The following is a 27,715-nucleotide window of genomic DNA, read 5'->3' as shown; positions in this document are numbered from 1 at the left end:
AAAGTTCCTACTTCGCGCTCATATACCCCCCACCCCCCACTTCCTCCCTGTTCGGATACTGCATACTTCGGATACAGTGGACATTTTTTTCCGGATTAAGAGGGTTCATTGTAACGGCAGAGACTGTAGCTGGCTATTGTCTTGCGTACCCATGCCGTATCTGTTTTTGCGTTGGCTGTGGAAAAGCTGCATGGAGGCAACTGCCGCCTGAGAACGTGCCCAGTTGTGGCCTACAAATGCCCTTGGTCGCTGCAGGTGAACGAGTGCCTGACGCAGCCCTGCCGCAATGGGGCCACCTGCGTGGACGGGGTGAACGAGTACAAGTGCGTCTGTCCTGCCGGCTACTTGGGCGAGCACTGCGAGATCGACTTTGACGAGTGCGCTTCAGGCCCCTGCATGAATGGCGCCACCTGCCTGGACCAGGTGAGTTGTGCTGGGGCTGCTGTGTCCAGTGCTTGATGTACATTGACAGGATGCCATTTGAACTCTTTCCCTTTAACCCTTGGTAATGTAAAGTGTAGACCATTTATAACGTAACCGCTTATAGTGCAGGACCGGATATAATGCAGGTGTTTGTGGCCACCGGTTTGGCTCCCATAGAACTCGATGCATAAGCATACCGCTTAAAATGCGGTTGGCCGAAGCACAATACCGTTTATAGTGCGGTTTTTCGGCAGGTCTGCTGATCGACCAGCGCAGCTGGGGCATCGTTTTAGGGTAGCAAAAGAAAAAAATTCCCCCGCGTTTCCCCGAAGGGGAGTATGAGGAAGTGCGAAGCACGGGGTGATGCTATGAGGGGGAGTTTGTTGAAGTTTGGTGGCATTTTGCCCGTTAGTTACATTAACACCCCCTCGTGATCACGTTCGGCTTAACACGCCTCGTTTGTCCCTCTGCGGAAATCTTGGTGAATTAACGTGTATGTTCGAGAGATGTTCGAGAGGGAATGTAATCACGCACACACACACACACACGCAAAGTAAAGTGAAACGACAGTATTTATTTCAGCACTTGTTTGTGTTGTCGTTGTATGCGACGGTCATTACGACCGCCTTGTGGTCGCTAAAGTGGACCGTTAAGGGTTGTTGCAGGACAGCCCTTACATTACAGTTCCTAGCAAAGGCCAGGTCTATATACCCGCCGTTGACGGTGGTTGGAGACTCCAACGGTAGGCACGTCATGGAGTGATTGTCGAGCATGTAGTCGACCAACCACTCGCCGCCCTTTCGCACGTCCACGTTAAAGTCCCCGACCAAGACGACGGGGTCCGAGTCTCTTACGTGCGCACTCGCGCGTTTGAATGCGTTAAAGATATAAGGCGCGTTACTAACACTGATATCAGCGTCGCGTCCGTGGCTTAGTCGGTAGAGCGTCGCGCTGCGGCCGCAAAGTCCTCGGATGGAAACCTGGCGCCGGATGCTGTTTTTTTTTTTTTTTTTATATATAGTGTAGTGGCCTGGCTGGCGCGCCGAGAGAGGGTGTTGCGAGCTGGAGAGTAGTAAAGGGGCTTTAGGAGAGTAAGCGAGGGGGGGGAGAGGAGGCGCTATGCGAGCGCCCTCACGCGTCGGAAATCCGGCGCCGTTGCTAGGCACGGTAGCTAGCTCCGTTGCTAGGCTGCAGACGGAGGACGGCGGTGGAAGCAGGAGTAGGCCCGACTAAGAAGTGCTTCGCACTTAAAAAAAAAAGGATGAAATCGGCCAAGGGGTCACGCAGCACGCACCCCTTGCTCTCCTCTAACTCCAACCCAGAATAAAAAAAATAGGCACCCTTTAGTTCGCGCGTACGTTATAACCACAACTGTCTTTGGTTGACGCACCTCGGAAGATAGTGACTCCCCTCCCGGTCCGAGCACAGCAAGTTGTTTCTATTGAGTGTGAAGCGCATGACCCATTTTTGCACACGATTTGTGCACGTCGGCGTTGCGCGTGTGTCTCTTTCATGCTGGTGTCGACGATTCCGCGATCGCGGTGGCTTCTTCGCGTGGCAATGAGAGCAGCCTGACAACTTGCACTAATGGGGAGACGCGCCCATGGCAGGAGATTCGAAGCGCTACTAGCCAGCTGGCCGCGCCAGAAATGTTTAGGCTTACCACTGCGGCATTTTTTGATGGGCGCTTTCACAAGCACTGTGGATGGCAGTTAGATATTCCACTTCTCGCCCATATTATCAGCTGTTTTCTTGCGTGAGCATCTTCGCTTGCGCCTCGTGCGGCATTTCAGCAAGCGGTTAGAAGCGGTCGCTGGAGCTGCCTGCGCCACTTCACGGCCAGCACCGACGCCATGTTGCCGCTTCTTACCGCGCCGCAAACACCAAACATCACGCCAGTTGTATCTGTCTGCACTGGCGTGCACTGCACATTTTCACAAGAAGAAATTGCTCCATGCGGTTCACGCTTTAGAACATTGTGCAGATAAGCAACTGCTCTTTCCCTTTCCGAACAAGCGAGCAACACAAAGCCGAAAATTTCCTACGTTGCGCTGATAAGCAGTCGCCTTCGGCATCGTGAACACAAGGTGGAGTAAAAAAAAATCCCGCTGGCGTTCTTATCCCATCCTGCGGCATCTTTTCATCGACGCTAAAAATGCAGCCGTGGTCTTTCAAAACACAAACACAACGGAAGTTAAAGCCGCGCTCGCCATTTGTAGGACCGCGCTTGCAATGTGCAAGGCCCTGCAGCAGCGGCTGATGTGAAAAAAAATATGCAATAAAGGTTTGTTTTTAAGTGCTGTGCGCTGAAGTCATGATAAATATAGGAAGACTTGAGGGGTAGGTGGTGATGTGGTTGAATTCGCGCATGTTTTTGTTATAGTGCAGTACCGCTGATAGTGCGGATTTGTGCGACTCCCACGACATACGTTATAAGCGGTCTCCACTGTACTACTGTTGTGTCAAACCGTGGAAGGAACTGTGGTGAAGCCACTTTCTCATGGCAGGAAAGGTAGAGTTTTCGAAACTGCCATTTTCGAAAAGTAGAGGCGTTTGTCTCTTGGGGTGCCAAATTTTACTTTTTGAGAGTACACACTTGGGCCGTAATGTCATAAAATGACACCGAATCCAGCCTAAAGTGGCACAATTTTGATGCTCAAATGGCCTTTTTTCCACTTGCGATCCTCATTTGGCAGCATCGTTTTGCTCTCATTAGAAAAAGTGTCTTTTTTGTCTGAAATTTTCCGCTGTGTGCCATTTTTGTCTATTGGTTTTGTATGAAGCAACCATACAAAAATGCCAAAGTGCACAGCCTTTTGGCTATCGAGCACACGTGACCAGCAAGGCTGGACATGATTGTACGCTCATCCCTGTCGTAACAAAGTTCAGTTATGGTAAAAAGCAGTGATGTTAGGGTTGGCATGAAGGTTAGCACCAGGTTAAAGTAGCAAGTTATTCATTGAAACCTTCAGGACACTTATGGCAACATTTGCAATTATGAAAGGTAGTTTATTGTGTGCCCCAAATTGCTGGTAGTAGTAGAAGACTCACTGGTTCAAGTGTCGGCTCAGTAAGCATGGCACCTCCCAACAGCGCTGTTTTTTGTGTTTCCTGCTGCACTAAGGTACAGCTGCTATTATATCAGTAACAATGGGAACAGGAAGGGAAAAAGAAACTGCAAGGGGTAAGAGCTGACAGTGGCGGGGAAATGGAAGCAAGATCATGCCACCACAGCAGGGGCTTGGAGAAGTATTGATGTTCAGTTTCAAATTATACCTAAACTTCGTTCTGTAGGAACTGTAATTTCACAGTAACTTTTCTGTTTGGTTGTTCGATTTAAATGGAAACCTTGACCACTCATTGGACTTTACTTTGTTTGTTTTATAGATGGATACTGTGAACTTTTATTCTGTGTACAAATAGTACCATATTTACTTGCGTAATGAACCCACTTTTTTTCCAGAAAATTCGGCATTAATTTGGGGGGAGGGTTCATTATGCAGGAAAAAATTGCAATAATTTTAAGAGTTGACATTTTATATAATAAAGCTGCTAAGAGAAGCACTGTCAGAGCCTTGCCAGTATCATAAAAACACGTAGGTAATTATGTGATCAAATTTCTTTTTTATTCCCAACATGCTAGTGGCCCCCTACTCGCCATGGAGCTGTTCTCCTCACTTAAGTCTCTTGCCGCCTCACATTTTTTGTCGGCCCACAGCGCACCATCCTCTGTGCCCTCAAGGCACTCCAGAACTTCTTTTCCCACACCAGGAGTACGTTTTGTTCTTTGTTCGCACACAGCAATGTTTTAATGGCACAACAACGTTTGTTTTGCATTCAGCAGGTGGCGCTCCGCAAGCGCGCAATTTTTAAATTGCGCGCTCACGGCATTCGCGCTCACGTCTCCGGCTACTGTTGAGATTTCTTTCTGTTGGAATGCGTTTTTAGCATTTCAGCGTGTACTTCAGCGTGATATAAAGTTCCATGGTTTCTCAAATTGGGTTCCGCGGAACCTAGGGGTTCCGCAGGCCCCTCCTCAGGGTTCCGCGAGCCACTGATAAATTTTCCCTGGTTCCGCAGTCGCAAAGTCTTATATGGTGAACTTGAGGTGCGATCGATCTAAGGAACCTCCATTACTCACGCCCGAGTGTCAGTAAGCACATCTCGACGCATAACAGAAACACGCGAGCTGCGCAATAAATCTCGCCAGCAACTTTGAGCCAGCCAGACTCCGAAAACGGGCCACGTGGTTAAACTATTGCACTTGAATCTCGGTCTTATATTACTACCCCATGCGCATTTTTCCTGTTTGGAGATAGGTGCCACTAGCGTACGCATTCGCGTAAAGTCAACGGAAAAAAAAAACGATACCCTTGCTTGCTTTTTAATTTATTGCACGTTAACGTAGCACGAACGGAATGAAAAATGGCGGGAGGGGGGGCGGGGTTCCTTGGCACTTAACAGAACTTAGCAGGGTTCCCTGGGACCGACATGCTTGAGAACCCCTGGTCTATGGCATCAGCAACCATGCTGAGATGAAAACATATTCCCGCTGCATTTTTTATTCAAAGTGACAAAAAAGTAAATTCTCAAGGAAGACGAGTGGGTTCATTACGCAAGTAAATATGGTATACTGCTTGCTTGAACTTTTATCATGCGTTCGTTTTAATGCTTTGGCTTGTTATATCCTACACGAAATGAAATGCATATGTGCCTGGTATTGCCAGTAGCATCTGAATTAAGTTAAGTTAAATAAAAAAAAATCACTACTTCTTTTAACACCATTTACTGTGCTTTCATAAGCTACCTATCTATTGTATTCTGTCAAGCCACTTGTGTTTGCAGTTAAAAGCAGAAATTCATTACTGGAAATTGCATTAGCCTAGCTGTGTTATCACTCTTGATTTCCAATAATGACTTCACATCCTGCTGTTTAACGCAGCAGTATTTGGAAGGCACTCAACAGGTGCCATTGATATCCCTAACTACTACCGAAGAGAATGCTTGAATCACTAGTGAGGTCCAGTAGGATATAAGAAACTTTCATTTGACCCAAAATGTATCCTGTATTTGTGGCTTACTGGACCAAGTGTTGTTTTTCTTTTTACGGGTACTAGGGGTACTAGAGGTTTGCGAATACAGTTAAACCACTTGATTATTAGAGACATTTGAGAATAATTGGGTTGGTTTTCTTATGTTTACCATGTTACCAACATCACTTATAAAAGACGTGGTCACAACAGAAACTCTTTTACTAAGGACTACTCTTTTGGGTGCCTAGGGTAATTACTAAGGACTACTCTTTTGGGTGCCTAGGGTAAATGCTTCCCCATATAGAAGAGACATGATGGAAAAGTGGCCTTATATGGAAAACTTTATAGACACTGCCTTGAAGATGAATCTTGGGCCTGCATCCAAGAGGTCACAAAGCTTCCAGAACCTTCTGAGGAGTTTGTTTCTGCTGATGCGAGCCTCGTGTACTTTGAGGAGCCTGCAGATCATGCGATTCTTGCGCAAGTAAATGGTGCCTTAAGGGATGAACCAGAGGAGGAGGGTAACGATGAGGATATTGCTGGGCAGAAAATGTGAGCGACAGGAAGGCTTGAAAAGGGCAGTGCTTTACCTGCAGAAGTTAAGAAGAAGGCTAATACAATTTACAACAATCATTAAAGTTCCTATGAATGACTTCTTTAGACTACCCTGAACAATTTTCTGCTGATAGGTTTAAACATACTTTGATGCCAATTTATAATTATCGTAGTACGACTCCTCAGTGTTTTTAGAATTTTTGGTTATGAGCGACCTTGGTTACAAGAGACGTGTTTCCTGAGTCAGGAAACATGTATTTGTATTTGTATTGGATTCGTATAGGAGCATCAGTGGCATTGTCTGTGTAATGCTTCATTGCAGGTGAATGGCTTCCGTTGTGTGTGTCCTGCGGGCTACGAGGGCACCAACTGCGAAGCCAACATCGACGAGTGCAAGCCAAAACCGTGCCTTAACGGAGCTCAGTGCATTGATCTCGTGAACGGGTGAGCTTTGAGAGACTTTCTTGAGTTTCGGAGCAGTCTTGGTAGTCGTGCATCAAACTTGCAGTGCCAAGGGATAAGAAGCTACTAGAATGGCAGATATCGGCCTAGGGTGTCATGTTTGTCATATCGCATTACAACCTCTCATTCCTTTTAGCTCCACATGACTGGAGAAACAGCCAAAAGAAGTTTGCCTATTGCGGTGCTGAGAATACAAACATATGCCACCCTTGGTAGCAGAACGCATTGGATAATGCGGATAATACCAAGAGCATGAAAATCGGCCGTCTCCACTTCATGAATTTCTTCGCACCGTGACCTGTGGCACCAAAAACGATTCATGGTTGCTGTGGCACACAAGGACAGTCATAAGATGATTAAGGGTGAATGTGAGAGCACCTGTCCCTCCTTTCTGCTGGTTTTTTTAGTGTAATTTATTAAGCTTATCAGGATGGGGAATGAGGGGCTGGTTGACTGAACACAGCAAGGAAAGCCAGCAGTCAAGAACCCCAAGGAAGGCACAGGAGATGTAGTTCACCATTTTTTCTTGTCGAAACAGGTTCATTTTTTTCAAATGTGTGAATGAAAGAAAGAAAAAGTGAGGGAAAACACTCTGCCTGTGTGGGACTCATGCCCACAGCCTCTGGATTATGTATTCGATGCCTTGCCAACTCACTTACTGAGGGGCAAGGGGGGGGGGGGGGTTGTTCCTCCACTTTCTGGTTGGAATGTACACACATATGTGCACACGTGTGTGTGTGTGTGTGTGTGCATAAGCACATACAAACAAACAAGCAAGCAAGCAAATAAATATACACTACTTAGGTGGTTCTAAAATCACACCACTTGCAATACAACTTGTGCATAATGCCTAGTTAGGCTGGGCTTGACTTGCGAGCAGTTTTATATTGCTGATTGCTGTGGGCAGCTGATGAGTGGAAAGCTAGTCAAGCAAAATACTATTCAGAGCTCGTGCATTTCTGCAACAGCATTTTAATGGTAATTTGAAAATACTTGAAACCTGAAATCATAAATAGTGTTTGCTATTCGATTTCATTTGCAGTGTTTGTTTACTCTTTAGGAAGCAGTTTTTTTTTTTACTTATTAAAAAATTGTAAATACTTGTACAGATTCAAGTTGGCTTTCCCACAAGACACTTGCTTCTGGCTTTATTGCTCCACCGCATGTGCCTTGTATGTTGCCCTTTTTCTTGACGTGAAAGCAGAGCAAAGAAGCTAAACAGTCCAAATACACGTGATATTTGCATAAAACAAGCGCACAAGTGAGAAATTGGGCCCATGAGGAAATTGGGGAGGATAGTTTTTTTGTTGTTGTTGTTTTGCGTATGCAAACGATGGAAACGTAAATCACCTTACGAGGTTTATTTATAACTGAATGGCAGTGACTGTCTAGCCTTCGTATCTTCTTAGGATGTGCCTGGCCATTGAAGATGCACCAGAAACCTTTGAGGTTGAGCAATGTGAAGGTTTCCCTGGCATTGGCCGCACAAGCTCCAGCTTGCACAGCGTCATTAGTCACCAGTAGGTGTTAATGCATCATGCTAGAGCTAATTGGAAGGCTATCGGGGCTGAAAAGAAGCACCCATTTCTGTATTGGCAAAAGCAAGACACCAAAAGACACACTAGTTGACCATGAAGCTTGCAATGAGGTACCTGTTCGTACCAGTCATTAGAATGTCTAGAAAGTGCTTGATTTCTGTACTGAAATAAAAAAAGCAAAACTCGCATGGAAGACCGCTAGCGCCATCTAATGAAGACTAGATCAACTAAGAGGCATTTCTTGCTTATTTTTTATTTCAGTAAAGATGTGCAATATTTCTAAAAGAAGCAAACTAGGCTTTTAAGCCTGATTAAGCTTAACGGGGCTTTACAGTCCGAGTTACGACTAACATTGCTTCCTCACCAGGATGAACTAGGCGAAGTAACAAGCATTTATTACTCGTTTTAAGGTAGAAAATAACACAACCGCAGTGCTTAATGATTATCTATGTTACAATCTTTGCTATCTCAGTAGTCAAAGTGGGAGCCTTCTAGACTTTTTCATAATTTAACAAGGTAAAAATTGGGAGAAAAAGTTTAGAAACTGCATGCTTTGTCTTCTACAACTCTTGTTTAATACAGTTAAACCTCATTAGACAAAACAGGTTATAATGAACTATTCAATGCAAGGAAGTAAACACAATTCACCGTGTGATACTGGCGGGAGGTGCAACCAGTGGTTTGATGGAGCTATGGTCATGATGGATGCAACTTTGCCTCCCACCTAAACTTTGTTTTATTATTGGTAATTTCATGTTTGTATATTATGTATTTATTAATGGTAATTTCATGTTTGTAATTTCACGAGGAGTCACCAATGGCAGGCGATTGTAACGCTCTCTTCCTGCCTCTGTTGTGAACCCCGCAGCTACCAGTGCAACTGCACAGATACCGGCTTTCACGGGGCGCACTGTGAGCACAACATCGACGACTGCTACGTGGGGGCCTGCCAGCACGGTGGCACGTGCGAGGACCGCGTGCGGGGCTTCCACTGCCACTGCTACGACGGCTACGTGGGCAGCTCGTGCGAGACGGACGTGGCCGACTGCGATCCCCCGCGGCCGTCCACCCCGCCGTGCGAGAACGGGGCGGCCTGCCTCGAGCGCTCCAACACGAGCCTCTACCGGGAGAACTACCTGGGCCTCTTCTCCCACTTCAGCTACGCCACGGCAGCCGGCTACGTGTGCCTCTGCCCGCCTGGCTTCAACGGGACCCGCTGCGAGGTCAACATCGACGACTGCCCGGGCAACAACTGCAGCGTGCACGGCCACTGCGTCGACCTGGTGAACGCATACCGGTGCGAGTGTGACCCTGGTTATACCAGCGCTGACTGTGGCACCGAGGTGCGTTTCGTTTTCCTTCCTTCGGCACCTACTCGGTGCTTTTGAGACAGAGGGTGCGGAGAATGCGCAAGTTGCAGCTTTGGTGCTGGATGCGTTGAGCAATTGGCTGATAACAGAGTGTTGCAGATGCTTTACTGCATGCAGTTGGCATAGTTGGTGCATCTGTGCAACTGTTGATGCAAATGCTCGCTACATTGCTATTACTATTTTACTTTTTGTTTATTGTTCCCCTATCGCTTTCTTTTTAAGGAATGGCACTTTTAGCTTGCCTGGTTGTTGCAGTTCATGCTTTGTGTCTTATCACCCATGTATCCATTTTTTTCACTGCTCTTGCCTTGTGTTGGCTGGTATTTCATAAAGCCCCCCCCAAAAAAAAGTCTGGCATTGCCAATAAGGGCCAGGCTGGTCTTAGAGTTATTTTTTTTATTTAATAACTAGTTTTAATGAAGCTGCACAACATTATGGAGTTTTCTGGAATGATTTCAAACCTGCAATTAGATTTTTTGCTAGTTGATTATTTTTTAAGATAATGACTAATTGCCATTATTTTGGGCCACAGTTACAAAATAACCACTGCATACAGAATGGTGATTACCCCTTGGCTAGGCAGAAAAATCACTAAAGAATACAACGCTGGAAGAACTTTTTGATTTAGCTATTTTTGGTCATTTTACAACACACTGAACTTCACTCCTCCCGCGCTCTGCCAGAAATGGCTCACAAGTGATGTCAATTGAACATAATAATAATTTTCCAAAACCTCCACATGAAAATTTGTGTCGGAAAAAAAAAGAAGTTACAGTTGTACCTGCTCTGGGTGCCGAGATATCCTAGGGCAAAACTGAATGAAGTCACAAACTTGAGTTTTGAGAAAAGTGCAAAAAACAAATGACGGTTACTACAGGATATGTACAGATTTAGAGTGTGACGTTGCTAGTAACGACCAGGAATGTAGTCTGACTGCTTATTAGCTGTTGAATGATGTTTTTTTAGAGCCTGTCGAACCCTTTCAGCTGAGGCGTACTTGCAAGCAGAGTCTTGTGCTCGGTGATCGTCCTTCTTGGCCATTCGTTTGGTGCTCTTCATGCTAGGGTTTCAGCTGAGGGCTTTCAGGATTCCTGAAGAGTTTTTAGCATTGCCAGCATTAAAACTCATCACTACCTCTGCAACAGCGGCTTGAACTGTTGAAGAGCGACGCATGGCGCTCTGGCAGATGTGGGCAGCACGTGCCAAGTTAGGGATGGACGAATATTCGAAAAATTCAAATGTTCAATAGAATATTTTATTATTCGAATTCGCTTTGACTTGAATTCAAGCATTCGACAATTTCGAATTATTCAGCGTGACCGAATACACTATCACAGACTTCGAAACGTTGCCACAGACTGCAGGGGGCACAAGCTTAGAAGCATGCACCCAACCATTTACGTGTAGATTCTGTCAGTCCTATCACCATTGCTAACACATTCTTGCCAAAAGTAGAGAGATTGAAGTCAACCTAACCCATTCAGCACAACTCTATTTTCGAAAGGGCGTCAGTGTTGTTTGGCACGTCAAAACGGCTCATGCTCGATGTTCGCAAGTCCAACATGGAAATGCTACTTACAGCTTCCCTGCAGCAGTGCAGTGGGGTGCAAATTGTGGCAGTCCATTTTGAAGACCCCGACCGAAACGACCACAACGCTAGTGACACCTGAAACAACACCCTTACTTGTCCGACCGCCAGCATAAAGTAATGGTGGCCCCAAAGCAGTGCGCGGCAAAGGAAAGCTTGTCGCCGGTTTCGGTTGCATCCATTTTCAAGTCAAAGCTCCAGCCGATGTCCCCAAGAGCAAAAGAGATGACACGAAAAATCACCACTTTCATTTCCCACCACCTTCAGCTGTACAGTGTGGTCGAAGCTAAAAGTTTCGTAGATGCGACCAACTACGCAATGCCCAAGTATGTCATATCAGTGTCTTTCAAAGCGGCGTTGTCACTCAGCTCCTTTGCCGCCTTTTTTCCATTGCACCTGGTACTATCATTCGTTTTGCTTGGCCTTGACGTTTGCACACTCGCCATTTTCCCTCTCAATTTGCTTAACCACGTCAACTTTATCTCGCGCACGCAAGGTCTGGGGATTGCGGGTTATAAATAGCGCTGGACAGCGGCCCGGGAGTCGCATAGCGCGCAGTGCTTTGCTGGCAGGCTAGCTAGGACACCGTGTAGGGGAGGGGGGCACAAAATAGGCGTTTCTTTCTTTTCTTTTTTTTTTTTTTAACTTTGGATTTGAGTTAAAGGTTTGCAAATCACGCGAGAACGCACTGAATATACTAGTTTAAATAAGTTTGCACTCGCACTGCCGATTTGATGCGTACTTAGCAGAACACCGTTCAAACTGGTGGCCTGTAACGTGCGCTTTGGTTAGCTACGGCCATGGATTCTTGTGGCTACATTACTCTCTTTTTAGCAGGGCTTCTAGGTGGCACTAAAGACTGCGTGTCACTTTTCTATATAGGCGACTACTAATTGCGCTTGAATACAAATCTTCTAATCTCAGTGGACCTCTTAGCCCACCTGTCGTGTAAGACCGTCCACTAGGCCGGCATTTACGGCACCCCGGTCATACGACGCTTTCATGCGGTCCCTTGAAAGTCGTATTATCGGGGTTTCACTGTATTTGCCACAAATTTCTTTCTTTTTCTGCCGTATTTATGTCGCGTATTAAACTTTCGGCCTGACCTTGGCATAGTTAAACACTTACCGTAGTCAAGATGGCTACCCGCTTGCACTGCACCTCGCGTGCAGCAGATGCCACTGATCCACTTCCACCAATCAGATGTCACTTGTGCAGTCACATGAGCTCAACAGCTGATAACAGTGCACATTTCACCTTTTTTTCGGTGCTTTTTTCTTCACGACCGAAGAGTGCCGTTTTACCACTGAATTCTGTGTGAACTTAGCCTTAGAATGCACTTTAAAATGCTATTTACAATAAAATACGGTGCCTTTTGATAAGAAAATTTGCAGACTGATAGAAAAATGGCTGTGGATGTCGAAATGCCATTTTTCAGAAAACGATCTTTTGGCCATTTTTCGGCCCAGAGACCCGTCTGCCCTTTTAAGAACACACAAAAACAATGGATGGATGTTGTTTTAGGCACATTCCTGGCATGCACCGAGTGTTTTACTTGTTCCGGCCACAGCACAGACACGAGGCCCTGACATGCACTAGTCACTTGTCTGCTGAATCTCAAGTCTCGGGTGCTCATGGTGCACCAGGCAATTAGGAAAAAGTTGCACAGGGTACTGGTGAGGGCATGTTGTTTTTTGCTCATAAGTGGTGGTTACTTATCACATTAATTGCTATCATCACTGTTTCATTCTTCATCACTGTCTCATTCTCCTGCCACTTTTTTTGATCGGTCATGCCCTAAATTGTCATCAGTGGATGTCGAACAACAATTTCCACTGTAGTTCCGTTCAATGCCATGTGCCTCCCGGCCAATTTTCAATGGCTACCATCTCATAGGGGCCCACAAATGCTGCTACTGGTGGCTGGTTGCAAAAGTGGTTTTAACTAGCTGCTACAGTTACCCAGTACCGTGACATAGCAAATAATGGGAAGGGCTCTCAGGTGGTTTATCTGCCACTTTTTAGACCATTTATAACGTAACCGCTTATAGTACGGAACCAGATATAACGCAGGTTTTCGTGACTACTGGTTTGCCTCCCATAGGACTCAATGCATAAGCACACTGCTTAAAACATGGTTGCCGGAAGCGCAATACCGTTTGCAGTGTGGTGTTTTGGCGGGCCCACTGATCAACCAGCGCTGATGGGGCATCGTTTTAGGGTCACAAGAAAGGAAAAAAAAAAAAAAAAAAAGACGAAATCAGCCAAGCAAACCACCTTTGGCATCACGAACGCTAGGTGGGGTGAAAAAAAAACCAGCTTGTGTTCTTATCACGCTGTACCACGACATCCGTTCATAGGCGCAAAGGAACGATGAAATGCAGCTGTGCTCCCTAAAAACACAATCACAAAGAAAGTTCAAGCTGCACTCACAGTTTGTAAGACTGCGCTAGCAGTCTTACAAACTGTGAGCGCAGCTTGAACAACTGTGAGCGCAGCTTGAACAAACTTACAAACCATTCATTCATTGGGGACAGCATCATCTGCTTTCTTGCTTTCGCCACATACCTGCTTATGCACAAATCGGTGTTGTTCCTTAAAGCAGTGAACTCAACCTCTGGAGATTGAGAAATTCTCAATAAGACGCAGCACTGTTGGCATTTAGCACCTCACCGTCCACTTTAACACCAGGCCCTGTCAGTTTATTCATGAAGTGAGGATCACTTCTGGTGTTGCGCTTTGGACTTTCTGTTTTACTTGATGTTTGCACTAAAGCATGAAACATTTTCTTATCTCATGGTGGCATTGTGTTGTTCAAGAATTGTGCATAGTGTCAACGAAGCGTGCTGCTTCATATGTCAGTGCATTTTCTCTTGGGATGAACAAAAAAGTAAATGCATGGAATTCGAGAGAAGGCTGTCAGTATTTTGGTTGAATCCGTAATTGTGTCTATTTTACAGAGCAAGTTTGCGAAGAGTGGTTGGCTGCTGCAAATTTTGGCAAGCATTGCATGCACGCAGCAATGCCACGCAGCAGCTTTCCTTTCTCTAAAACACAGACTTGCTGTTTCAGTGTAGCATTTTCTTTTTCTGACTCCACCGTTTTTCCCTCCACACCAGGTGAACGAATGTGAAGCCTACCAGGCGTGCCGCAACGGGGCCACCTGCCAAGACCTTGTCGCCGACTACCGGTGTCTGTGCGTCGACGGCTATGGCGACAAGAACTGCTCGACCCTCCTGCTCGGTTGCCAAGAGGCACCGTGTCAGAATTCTGCCCGTTGTGAGCCACTCTTGACACCAGAAGGACAGCACTCGTACAAGTGTCACTGCCCACCGGGCTTCGCTGGCGACGTTTGCCAGACAAGCACGACTGCGTCGCTGGTGAACGACTCCACATGGGAGCTCAATGTGAGCCAGCAGCAGCTAGGAGCGCCGAGCCATCGGCTACAGGTGCAGTTTCGAACGACCCTTCCGTCGGGCCTGTTGGCGCGTGTGGTCCTGGAAGAAACGCGGGTGCTGTCGATTGAGCTCTCCGGGGGTCGCCTCCTCGTGAAGGCCGGGGAAGACACGCCACCGATGACCGTTGGGGCCGCACTGAACGACGCCGAGTGGAAAGAACTGCACCTGGAAGTGTTGTCAGGGTTGATGTCCGTGTCTTTGGTTGACGGCCCCAATGCGACGGCGTTGCTGCCTGGATACGATCCGGGTGTTCCGCTGACTTCGGTCGTGCTCGGGAGTGGACAATCCCGCCGCGACTCCGTTGGTTTTGAAGTGGGCCAGCAGCAGCTGAATCGGACCGGATTTGTGGGCTGCGTGAGGGAGGTGAGGCTGGACGGAGTGCTGCAACTGCCTGGACAGCAGCCCGGTCTCATCGAGGGCTGCGCCCGGGTGGAGCAGTGTGTGATGGACACCTGCAGTGGCCAGGGAACCTGCGTTGACCTGTGGGACCAGCATGAGTGCCACTGCAGCCGGCCGTACTATGGGGACCGGTGTAACCACAGTACGTGCGTCTTCCTCTCTGCATTAATCATCTTTGCTGAAGGGGCTGCAGAGGCAGCAAATGCGCTGTGAAACAGGGGGACCGCAACATTTCTGCGCAGGTAGAATTTGATCAATTGAGGCAAACAAAGCAGCAGAAGTAAGTTGATGGGACAGAAATTCGCAGTAGTTAGAAGGGTACTTAGAACTATACGGTAGACTTACCTATGTTCCATGTGATAATGTTATAGTTAACTGTACTCAGTACTCAAAAGGGGCCACATTTTAGGACTTCTTGAAAAATAAAATACTGAAACTGCATTTTCAAAAGAAGGAACAGTGCAAAAATGACTACATAAAGGAAGAGAGAAGAAACAGACACAGCATTTTGTTGTTTGGTCGTTTTTGTGCTGTTCTTTTCTTTTTAAAATGTACGAATTCATCCAGTGTTTTGTTTTAAGTGGAACTGTACTGTAGCAATATGCTTGTTTTCCAAGTTCCAAGAGAACGCCCTCCCTTGAAACATCGCCCACCCCCCTTGGCGGCGAAATATCCAATTTACTAAAAGACCCCAAAGATCGCCCACTTCCTAAAATCGATGGCCTTAGCACTGATGAGTGAACAAAATAGCTGTGAATACTCTATTCATGCAGGGGTGAGACAGCTGCGCATATTGCGCCTTTCTGATACAATTCCATTTTCCTGCGCCAAGCTGCTCCAAAAGCACGAAAATGGCGAAAATTGCGCCAAACTGCTCTAGAAGAGCCTCAACGGCACGCATTTTGATGCTCATGTCAGTTTCGGCGGGGACGAAAGCCTCCAGCATCCCGGTCACCGCTTTTATCGTCGGTCAATCGCAAACGCAGAAATGGCACAAATAGAAAGACTGAAACGAAGCAAGCGATAGCTTCTAAAACTCGATTCGCTTTCCGTCCGGGTTTGCTGAAACGGCCTTCTCGATTAGGCATCGCTGTGGCAACAAACATGGCCGCCGCCTGATCTGGCTGCTACCAACGCGCTCATTGCGCATCGCCGATATTTTCCCTGGTTTATGTTACGCTATCAGCTGGGTTCCAGTCTATTCATTCTATCTGTTGTGGCTCTGAACAGTGACGTTAACGCGGGGATATGGTTGCGCGGCTCGAAAAAAAGTTCATTGAAATGCGGGGCCTACGACTTCGGCGTGGTTTGTCCTTGAGTTGCGAAACGCGGTGGGCGCGTCTATAATCGGGTTCGTGAAGTGAATTTTTTGGCTCGTTGTGGTGTCACAAAATGCTGAGGTGTTGCTGTGCTTCGAAGCGCGATCGCGAGCCTCGGGGATGGAACGGTTGACACGAAAGTTGCGGGCTGTGCTGCGGCGCCGCGACCTGTTCAGGCAGCGCCCAATATCTGCAGGACTACACTGTTGCCATAGAACGAGACTATAACACTTGATGTATGCAAAGTAAATTTAATGCCAAAATCTAGGTGGCTAAACAGTAACGCTACTCAAATGACCATAGGGTGAACCTGCGCCCCGGTGACTGAAACAGGTAGGCTGGTGGGGCCCTGCGACCGTTAGCTCGAAGTAGCTCAACTGTTGCCGTGACTACAGTCGTTCGTACAACGCAGCCTGGGGTTACAAAAATAATAATTTTAGCATTAAAACGGCAAAAAAAACCGCCACAATTGCAGAGCCCTTAAATTTGATAAGAGTTTTAGCAGTCCGTCTGTTCCGTCGTGTACGTAGTTACCGTGCTGACCGGGACTCGCCTGGGCACTTGGGCATTCGTAGCGGTAGGGGGATTAGTTCCGCGGGCCTGCCTTCGCCTTGTCCGTGCCTCCTCGCCCTTCCGCGCGCGCAGGCGCAGACCGGTCCCGGTAAACCCGGTAACAAAGTAACCAACGGAACAGACGGACTGCTAAAACTCTCTAATGTTAACGGGAGTTTTGTTGTCAGTGTTGCGTGCCGCTGCAACACAATATCACCAGTTAGGAAAAAGGTAGTGCAGTTAGTACTTTGTGATACTCTTAAAAACTCTTTCAGGCAAGGCTGTTTCAGTGTTCTGTGTATTCAAAACTGATTAAAATGTGCACTTGACCCTGCAAATAGCTGAAATAATGATTTTTTAAGCTCACACGACGGTGTATTAAATCTAACTAACTGCTCCAAATCAAGATTCTTCTGCTCTAAAACCGAAATTTTGCTGCTCCGAAATCTGCTTCCAAATCTGTTTGGGCTGTCTCACCCCTGTTCATGTTTTGATTGGGTCACCTGTTTATCCTTTTCGCACTTTACCTGAAAGTTCGCCCATCTCGTATTTTTTGTTGATATCTCCGTAGTTTCAGTTGTTGGTGCGGCCCTTTTTTTTTTTTTGTAGTTTTTCGCACCTGACCCGAAATATCGCCCATCCCCTATTTTTCACTTCACATCCCTGTACTATGGGTGGGCGTTCTTTCACAACTTTATGGTACTTCAATTTATAGTTTGTTTTGATTGATTGATTGTAGGGTTTAACACGCCGACGCAATGCAGGCGATGAGACGCGCCGTAGTGGAGGGCTCCGGATTAATTTTGACCACCTGGGGATCTTTAACATGCGCCGAAATCTCGTGCACAGGGACGTTTTTGCTTTTCGCCTCCTTTAGAAAAGCGGCCGCCGCGACCAGGAAACGAACCTGCGACCTTGTGCTCAGCAGCACAACACCTTAGCCACTGAGCCACCGCAGCAGGTTTATATTTTGTTTTAATCAGGGTCACGGTCGAAGCATCTCTGCTTGCTAGTTTGATATAACAAAAGCTTTTGTTTTTCATTTTGTGTGCTTGTTATTTATTTTATTTATTTGTTTGTTTGTTTGTTTGTTTGTTTGTTTGTTTGTTTTATTTATTCATTTGGATAAGTGTCCACAAACAGCATGATGCCTTCAGCATGGTGCACAGAAGAAACAAAGGAAAGGAGAGGAAAGGGAGAGGTGTACAAAAAATTGGGCCCATCTCCCCGCGAGGGGGACTCGAGTAAATGCGTCGCATAGGGGGTGGGTGTATTGCGTTAACGTTTAGTGTTTGGGGAGTTGGTGGTAGTGAATGCGTTGTATCAGCAGCTTCTTGACGTAGTTTGAATGAGTCGAGGATATAAGGCGCGTTCGTAGCCTCCCATTCTGTGTCGGCTTTGTGGCGCAGTGGGTAGAGCACCATGTACATTGCGTTCCGCCCGCAAGGTCGAGGGATCGAAACCAGGCGCCGGATAGTATTTTTTTTATATAGTGTAAGGGGAGGGGTGCGGACAACAATGGTGCGGACTACGACGGACGTCAACGCGGGTGACATCGTGAGTTACTGAAATGCTCTGCATTTAATAGAGAGAGAAGAGCATAAGAAATGAAAATAATGACATCAATGGAACAAACATCACACGACTGACTCACACATGATTCTACAACACAAAAGAACACACTCAGGCTTTAGACGCCTTTTTAACAGCTTTGACAAAAGTGCTGTAACAGTCAAAGATACTCAGATCAGGGGATTCAATTGAGTTGTAAAGGATAAAATAGCGGCAAGGAACGACATCATGTGGGGACATGAAAATTGGTGGTAGTTAGCAAATCGGCAGAGTCAATAGCACCAGGAATGAGCTTCTGAAGAAAGCACATATCGAGGAGTGTTCTTCTGTCTCTCAGTCTGCTTAATCCAATGTGGTTAAGTATTCTGTTGTACGTGTAATATATTCTCCTGAAACGGTAACGATCATAATAGATTCAAACAAATCTCATCTGGACTCTTTCCAGAGACAGTGACAAGTACTGAGGAACAGAGTTCCATACAACAGAGCAGTGCTCTAGCCAGGAACGCGTGACATTATTTTCTCAGCGTTACTCTTTTTGCTTAGGCAGTTGTGATGCAGTTGGAAAAGAATATCCTGAATGTGCTGAAATGCAAATTTGCACCAGGTACAGTGTCTCAATGGCTAAGGCGTGCTGCTGAGCCCAAGGATGCAAGTTCAATCCCTGCCACTGCATCCCCCCTTCCTTTTTTTTTGATAGAGGCAAAAAATGAAAATGTGCTTGTGTTGAGATTTCGGCGTTCACTTAATATCCCTGGAGGTCAAAATGGATCCGGATCCCTACACTGCAGTGTGCATTCATAGCACACTGCGGCTGAGAGTATAAAACCCCAAAATTTCAAAGAAATGCTAATTTCAGTCTAGATTGGTTAACTCATGCTTTTCCCTCGTGTCATTTTTGTGGAAGAGGGAGAAAAAGCAAAGGGGGTTCATTACACGAGTGGATTCATTACGCGAGCAAATACGGTACACAACCGGTTTCCAGTTGGAATGGGTAAGGATGAGTCCTTGGCTTTTCCTCCATAATGCAGAAAGGAAGGGAATAAGCGTTCCTGTATGATTCCTGTCACGTTTGCTAAGTTGCCGGGGGTTCCCACCCGGTGATCCGCGCAGGCTACCCAGCGGCCACCTTTGGGCACCATGGTAACCTGAGCTTCACCAAGCTGCGCGTGAGGCGCGAGCACTGGGCCAGCCTGGGGGTGGGCCTGGAGGTGAGCCTGTTTGTGCGCACGCGCAAGCCCCTGGGCCTGCTCTTCTACCTGGGCGGGGAGCCGTCCTCGTCTGGCGACGAGAGCTTCTTGGCTGCCCGGCTGCGCGGGGGCCACCTCGAGGTGCTCCTGCTGCCCACTTCGGCAGGGACACTGGGATCGGCAGCCGCCACTGCCCGCTCGGTGGTGCCGCAGCGGCTCGATGATGGCAAGCTGCATTTCGTCCAGGTGCGTGCTGCTGTGCGTGGGCAATGTGTGTGTAACCCGCCACGGTGGCTCAGTGGCTGTGGCCCAAGGATGCGGGTTCGATCCTGGCCGTGGTAGCTGCTTTTCCTGCTTTTCAGATAGAGACAAAAAGCAAAAACGCCCGTGTGTCGAGTTTTCAACACATGTTAAAGATCCCCAGGGGGTCAAAACGAATCCAAAGCCCTCCACTCCGGCACACTGGGTGTTGTAAAGCCCCCCAATTTTTTTTTTTTTTTTTTTTTTTGTGCGGGGGAGGGGATGAAGGTTGTCATGTTGGGGCATCCTATGTTGTGCACCTGCCTTTTACCTTGGCCAACTCTGCTGAAATAGTGTCTGGACAATGTTGGGTGGGGAAGCTGTGTGTAGGAGCTACTCTGCTGTGATGATAGTGGAGCTCTCGTGATGGCTCAAAACTAGACCTGGTGACTATTCACAGTGTAAACCATTTATAACGTAACCGCTTATAGTGCAGGACCGGATATACCGTAACGCGGGTTTTTGTGACCACCGGTTCACCTCCCATATAACTCAATGCATAAGCATACTGCTTACAATGCAGTTGGACGAAGCACAATACCGTTTATAGTGCGGTTTTCTGGCGGGACTGCTGATCGACCGGCGCAGCTGGGGCATCATTTTAGGGTAGCAAAAGAAAAAAGAAAGGATGAAATCGGCCATCTGACGCAGCGCGCACCCCTTGCTCTCTTCTAACTTTGACACACAAGAAAAGAATAGGCACCCTTTAGTTCACGCGTACGTGATAACCACAACTGACCTTGCTTGACGCACCTCGGAAGATAGCGACCCCCGTCCCCGTCAGCGCACTAGAAGTTGTTTCTAAGCGTGAACCGCATGGCCCATTTTTGAACACGATTCGTGGATGTCGGCGTTGCGCGTGCGTTTTATTCACACTCGTGTCGACGATTTTGCACTCACGGTGGCTTCTTGGTGTGGCAGTGGGAGGAGCCTGACAACTTGCACCAATGGGGAAATGCACACCTAATGGTGGGAGATCCGAAACGCTCTGACCAGCCAGCTGGCCGCGCCAGAGATGTTTAGGCCCACCACCGCGGTGTTTTAAGGGCACTTTCGCAAGCAACGTGGATGGCAGTCTATATTCCTCTTTTCACCCATATTATCAGCTCTTTTCTTGCGTGAGCATCCTCGCTTGCGCCTCGGGTGGCATTTCAGGGAGCAGTTAGAAGCGGTTGCTGGAGCTGCCTGCACCACTTCATGGCCAGGGCCGACGCCATGTTGCCGGCTCTTACTGCGCCGCACACCTCGCCAGTTGAAACCGGGCCGGCGTCGCTGCGCCTGTGGCGTGCACTGCATGTTCGCACGAGAAGAAATCGCTCCATGCGGTTTACGCTTTAGAACGTTGTGCAGTTAAGCCACGATCGAACAATAGCGAGCCCTTTCCGAACAAGCGAGCCGCGCGAAGCGAAAGATTTCCACCACCAGTAGGCTGTGCTGATAAGCAGCCACCTTCGACATCGTGAACAAAATGTAGGGTAAAAAAAAAATTCCGCTGGCGTTCTTATCAAGTTCCGCGGCATCTGTTCATACACACTAAAAATGCAGCCACCTACCTATCATGATAGGTAGGTTGCGATGTGGTTGGATTCGCGCATGTTTTTGTTATAGTGCGGTATTGCTTATAAAGCTGATTTTTGCAGCTCTTGCGACATCCGGTATAAGCGGTCTACACTGTACTTTGTCCAGTTACTGTTGGGCTGGGTGGCATTGCTCTAGCACAATTCATGCTTCCAAGTAAAGGTGCGCGAATATCAAATTTTGAACTTTGAATCAAATCTAAATAGTGTAAACTGAGTGGGAATGAAATTGGATGGTTTTGAAGAAGAATAGTAAAACCTCACTGTGAATCGAATCAATCATTTTTGAATGCAGATATCTTTGATTTAGTGTGTATAGAGCTTCTAAAACATAGCTTAAAAAAAAGAAAACAATAACCTACATAGTCGCTACTGCACACATCTGAGTGGTCACGTACTGCATGATTAAAATGCTACATAAAATTAAAAATAAAAGATCAGACAAGATGGCAACACAGTGAGACAAAAATTTGGCATGTGTTGCCCTGAATAAGGGTGGGCTCCTCAACATACTGCATCTGAATGGTCCCTCCAGTAATAAAAAGAGGCTAGGCATGCCAGTGGCTATATACAAGGGGGTGCCACCTTTCCCCGGAAAAAAAAAAAAAGAGAGACAGCCCTTGGGGGGACATGGTATATAGAACGGTGAATTTGTGTTGAAAAAAAAAAAAGATGTTGTTTTGAAATGCAATGGCATTCATTGTAGCATTTTCCTAGAGAGAAATTGATATAACGTTCGTACTGAAAGTAACCGAGATTTTGATTATTGCTCTGAATGTGCTTCTCTGAAAAGTAACCGCACATATTTCGTCCATTAGAAGCTCTTCTTTGCGTCTAAATCCACCAAACGAACAATAAAAAGTATGCAACGGGTGTTAAACTTTGCCAAAACATCACAGTTAGCATACCCTTGTTTCACGCAAGGATTGCGCATGTCAGGCTTTTGTTCACAGCTTCAGCGTCATGCGGAAAAGCCTGCCCACAGGAGTATGCCATGCCGTTGAGCCAACGTTTATTGATCTGTTATTTGTAGATTTCCTATATTTGGAGACTTCAGATTGAATGGTAAAACACTGTTAATCAAATCAAATAGCAAACACTATTCATGAAGTATTTGAATTTTCAAATATTTGTACACCTCTAATTTTCAAAGCATATGGCAGCTGCTATGATGACAGTTCGGAGGTTTAAAGCGCTGACGCTACACAGGCAATGAGGCGCGCCTTAGTGGAGGGCTCCGGATTAAGTTTGACCACCTGGGGATCTTTAGGTGCTCCGAAATCTCAGACATGCAGGGGTTTTTGCTTTTCACCTCCATCAGAAAAGTGGCCGTCACGGCCGGGAAAGCTACAATGCCTATACTAATAGCTTCTTTACTATACTAAGCTATGCTAAGCTAAGTTTATAGTAAGCTATACTAAATAGCTTTCGTGTACAGAATAGACCTTCGTGATCACACTGACATAAAGATCTTGTTGAGTTCTTGCCTTATTATTTAGTTATGCTGAATGCAACTTTTAGGTAGTTAGTCTTGCAACCCAGAAAGTATAGAAGATACAGTTAAACCTCGTTATAACGAGACTGGCTATAACGAAATAATGGATATAACGAGCAAATCGTAATTCCCCTTGAAAGTCCCCATAGAAACCAATGTATTTAAAACCTCGTTTTAACGAGGTAAAATTTCCCCGTTACGGGATATAACGAACAAATTTCGTTGAGAAATCAAATTTTGAGCTAATTTTACAACAGTGCGCAACGCGGATTTGAGACAGTGCGTGACGCGGCAACTGTATTAGCAGTTCAAAACTCCCGCCACGCGCGTGAAGCTGGCTGGCGCGCCATGCGGACGCTGCGCCCGCGAAGCCCCCCTTCCCTCCTCTCGCTGCGCACGCCATGCAGGGGGCCCTTCGATTTACAGTGTCGGACTCGCCGCGGGCTCCCCGAGAAGCAGTCCGACGTTCTATTTTTCCCACGTATCCCTATGGCTTCGGGGAATCCGCGGACTATCCGCGGTGAGCCCGAGAAGAACCCCAATGCACACGGCGCGCGCGGTTGCGTCGCCTTCCTCCCCCGCCCCTCCTCCCCCGCTCGTATCGCCGACGTCGCTGCGTAGTTGTGTGTGCGTGGGTTTTGGCAGTCCTCAGCCTTATCCTTTATCGTACCGCCGGCGTGATTCCAACTGCGCGACTGCGACAGGCGGGAAGCGAAAGCGAAAGACTTTCACGCTTGAACAGAAGACGGCTATAAAAGCCGTCGCATCGGGCGCGAAGGAAGCTAACGTGCACTCCGTGGTAAGGTGGCAAGAGGCTTTGACGTGTGGACGAGTACGCTGTCCACCATCGTGAGCAACCGAGATTCCATCGTCAGCGCTGTTGCACATGGCTTGAAAAGAAGCGCTAAGGACGGCGTCGGAGGGACTAGATGCGCTGGACGTGCTGCGTCGCTACTTCGGCGCGCACGAGTGCGGCGAAGATGGCGTGAATGTAGCGGCCGCAGCTGAGGGAGCCATCGCTCGCATCAGGAACGTGCATTAATGTCCAATTACGGACTTCGTAGCCAAGTCTGTTTGAAATACGAGTTTTGAACTGCAATAAAGTAGGTTCGTGACTTTTCCTTTTTACCTCCGGAATGTGTTTATTTTACTGACTATCGCCGTGCAGCAAGATGCTATTTCGTCCGCTTTTTGTTTTAGGTAACTACAAGCATAATATTTGCAGTAAATGTCGGCTACGGCTATAACGAAATATTGGCTATAACGAGCAAATCGCGGCGCCCCTTCAATTTCGTTATAACGAGGTTTAACTGTATCTTTAAACCGATTTTAGTTTTGTTGTTAGGATGGTTAGTTACATAAATGCTCCTAATTTGATTTGATTTGGTCCTTAAATAAAAAAGTCGTATTACAGTAGAACCTCGATGATACGAATCTCGCGGGACCGCGAAAAATATTCACATCATCCGAAATTCGTATGAACCAACACAGACCAAAAAATTGAGCGCTGAAAAAAGTTTTCGTTTATTTCTTTTCTTACTTTCGCGGGAACAAATCTATGATTTTTTTTTTTTTTTTAAACCCCCACGTCACAAAGCAGTCCTTTCTGGAGCGCGTAACGCTTCGCCTAGCTTCGCGCTTGTCTCCTCACTCCCGGTGTCCAAGCTCGCTACACGCCGCAACAGTCAAGCGTGAACCGCATGGTGCATTTTCGCACGCGATTCGCACGCGATTCGCACGCCTCTGCTTTGCGCGCGCTGTATTTTCAAGGCCGCATTGACGATTTCGCGCCCGCGGTATTTCACCTCGGTCAGAAAAAGACGCTGACGACTTGCGAAACGCTCGAGACAGCCCGCTGGCTCCGCCCGAGATGTTTAGGCTTAGCACTCCAGCAGATATTTTATGGGCGCTTTCACTAGCAGCGCGGATGGTGTTTTATAGTACCGTTTTCGCACACGTTATCAGCTCCTTTACTGCACAAGAAACTTCGTGTCTGCCTTGAGCGGCATTTTAAAGAGCGGCTAGATGCAGTCGCTCAAGCGGCCGTGCCACTTCGCGGCCGAAGCCGCCGCCATGTTACCGCCACCAGCCGCGGCGCGCGCAGCGTGCGAAAGTAGAGTGCGAAAGCAGGAACTCTATGCGAAAGGTTCCACGGCGCGCATGGGGCGTGCGGGGCGCGTTTTCGCGAGCAGAAAACAGCCCGGCCGTTTCTGGAGAAAGAAGAGTGACAAATGGGGAGAGAGAGCCGTCACTTGCTTGTTCGGCAGTCGGGCGCCTCGCCGGCTCGTTCGTATCATCCGCCGGGCCGCGCAGGTCCGTTCGTAACAGCCGAAATTTTTCCCATTGCAAACAATGCAATTTTGCCGGGACTTTTCAGAAATTCGTATCACCCAGAATCGTATCATCGAGATTCTACTGTACTTGCCACGTCCCCCCTTAAAGGAGCCATGAAGAGAAAATACAACTTCGTTTAATTTGAAAGAACTAGGATTCAGCATCTCACTCAGCTCCATTACAGCCACAAAACTTCTTTTTTAACGAAAAAAAGCAAGAAGTATTTAAAAACTTTCAAATTTTGCGCCACAGTGACGTGTTATGAGCAAGAATGACGTCACACGGGCCGACAATAAAACACAATTTTCAGTGCTTTAACTGAACGATAGCATTCAAGTGATGCGGTCAAATGGAACTAGAGGCTCCATTACAGACGTCCGGTCATGTGTCGTCGCAACAGGTCAGTTAGGCGGCCGCCAATCACGCAAACAAGGTTCCGTGACGTCATAGAAAAGTTGCGGGAAATTGGCTAGGGGGTCGCGACTGCTTCACACGTTTTCTTTAATACCTCCGTTATTTGTCCGAAGATTGCGATGATATTGGTATCATTGTTATCGGGACTAAGCAGTCTTTCTAATAAACCGAACTTGTATTTTGTCTTCATGGCTCCTTTAACTCTTTCGTTACCGCGGGAAATTGGCCAATTTTTAAGGGTCTAACAAAACATTTTTTTGCGTTGTACATATTGGTTAGGCACACATTGCAGTAACATAAAATGCAGATTATTCCACGCGCTTTCCAATGACACCAGTTTTAATAATGTTTTCCTAAATAATGATTGCGAAAAAAAATTATCGAATTCGAAATTTCTGTCGACGCGTCGAAGAAAATAAGAAAACGTAAGTTGTGTACAATAAACCACCAGTAGTAGAAAAAATTGAGAATATACATTTTGTAGGTAGACATTTCAAAAACCCGTCCTAGAAAAAAAATTGAGTTGCGCAGTACAATTTGTGAGATATAAAAGAAAATGTTAGCCCGCGTGGTGCCCGTGCCATGTGGTGAAGCCCAACCACTATTTCAAATTTTGCTATTTTGGATGGTTCTCTAGAAGAAATCTGGTGGTTTGACATTATTAAAGGCCCAAATTAGCCTCCACGTGATGTAAAAACACGTTGTAAATGATTATGACCAGCACAATATTGAAGGCAAGCAAGCGATCGATGTGAAAAAATCTGCTTGGAGTTGAGAACCAAACTTTTTGGTGGATGTTTGATGACATTCTGATGATCACTTATCAGTCAGAACTTTCATTTGCGGTTTATTATAATGTTCTGACTCACTATGGTAGCCTTGCTTGCAGGAATAAGGTACGATGCGCTAGAATCATGCCCAGCAAGCTTTCACCACCAAGCCGCCATCGGGCTGTGAAACGAGTTCAGCACTCTGAGCCTACTACATTGCAGCGCCACCTAACAATTTCGAAGAGAAACAAATACAAGGCTGTTGGAGACTGTCAGAATAGACAGTACTACTAAGAAGCGACACTAGACCTCCGGAAATACCCTCGTATGAAACCGAAACTGGCCGGTGAACAGCTGGCGGTGTTCAAGGCCGATTGGAAGCGTTCTCCTCGTCTGAACTGACACCCGACGACTTGGTGTTATCGTTTGACTTTGAGCGGAAGCTCTTATCGCAGAAGCAGGGCGTAGATAAAGTGGAAGCGCGAGCGGTATGCTTGTTCGAGGAGCAGTAGCGGGCAACGGAGGCGCCATGGCAAATGAGCTTGTAGTTGGGTAACTGCGTAGTAGCGCCAAATATGAATTTCGCAATGCAAAAACGAAACCGAAACTTCTGGAAACTGGTTGAAAATGGCAGGCACACTTGCTAGACATGCGGGGGACCATCAGAAATAAGCTTTGGGAGAATAAAGCTGCCCTTTCTCCGAACCAAAGATCATTAGTGAATAGCTGGGGCCATTTTCAAGTAACTATCACCTCTCAGCGCTGTCGGACTACAAAGCTGACCGCATTATTTGGTATTTGACTTGCCGGGAGCCTTTTGACAAAAAAAATATTATGATAATGCAGCCTAGCGACGATCTGCATGCTTTTTTCTCAAGGGCAGCAGCCACGCCCCCTTCCTCAAAAACACACGCACCTCATCTCGCAAAAAACGCCGTCAAAAATCTCCATGTCGCCGGAGCGGGAAAATTTAAACGGATTCTAAAAGGGCACTGCCTAGACTAACCACTGACCGCATTAGGTGCACGAGAAATGACTACAACATGACGAAATAGGCAATATAAATCATCGATCACCGGTGATCGATTTGAATAGGCGCGGTAACAAAAGAGTTAAGTGCACTTTGCATTCCAATTGCCAGGATCACTGCTCTCATGTGTCCATCCTTCAAAAAAGAAAAAGAACTTTTAAGAAAAATTTTAAAAAGTTTTTTGTTGTCTTTGTGGTCGTTTTACTGCATATTTAACTAGTGTTGCAATCTACCTGACTTGGTGACAATTGCATGCTTTCTGCCTTTCTGATTTTTGTTTTTAAAGAGTCTTTAGATATTATGTTGCATGTTCTTTCAGAGAAATTTTCTCAAAATA

The 27,715-nt window shown here is 46.8% G+C and overlaps 1 protein-coding gene across 1 annotated transcript in view; it reads left to right on the top strand.

Moving 5' to 3' along the window:
• LOC144137957 (protein crumbs-like) overlaps positions 1 to 27,715 on the top strand; it is a 168,306-nt gene that overhangs the window by 108,260 nt on the left and 32,331 nt on the right. Inside the window, exons 13-17 of the mRNA XM_077669997.1 lie at positions 256 to 423; positions 6,334 to 6,455; positions 8,880 to 9,354; positions 14,088 to 14,967; positions 19,382 to 19,704. Of these exons, the coding sequence (XP_077526123.1) occupies positions 256 to 423; positions 6,334 to 6,455; positions 8,880 to 9,354; positions 14,088 to 14,967; positions 19,382 to 19,704 (1,968 nt within the window). The remainder of the gene's footprint in view (positions 1 to 255; positions 424 to 6,333; positions 6,456 to 8,879; positions 9,355 to 14,087; positions 14,968 to 19,381; positions 19,705 to 27,715) is intronic.

This window comes from Haemaphysalis longicornis, unplaced genomic scaffold (assembly GCF_048455015.1).
Source record: "Haemaphysalis longicornis isolate Haplotype H1 unplaced genomic scaffold, Haemaphysalis longicornis Haplotype H1 scaffold_1, whole genome shotgun sequence".
Taxonomy (NCBI): Eukaryota; Metazoa; Arthropoda; class Arachnida; order Ixodida; family Ixodidae; genus Haemaphysalis; species Haemaphysalis longicornis.
Note: the sequence above shows the minus strand (reverse complement) of the source record. Positions and strands in the feature narration are given on the sequence as shown.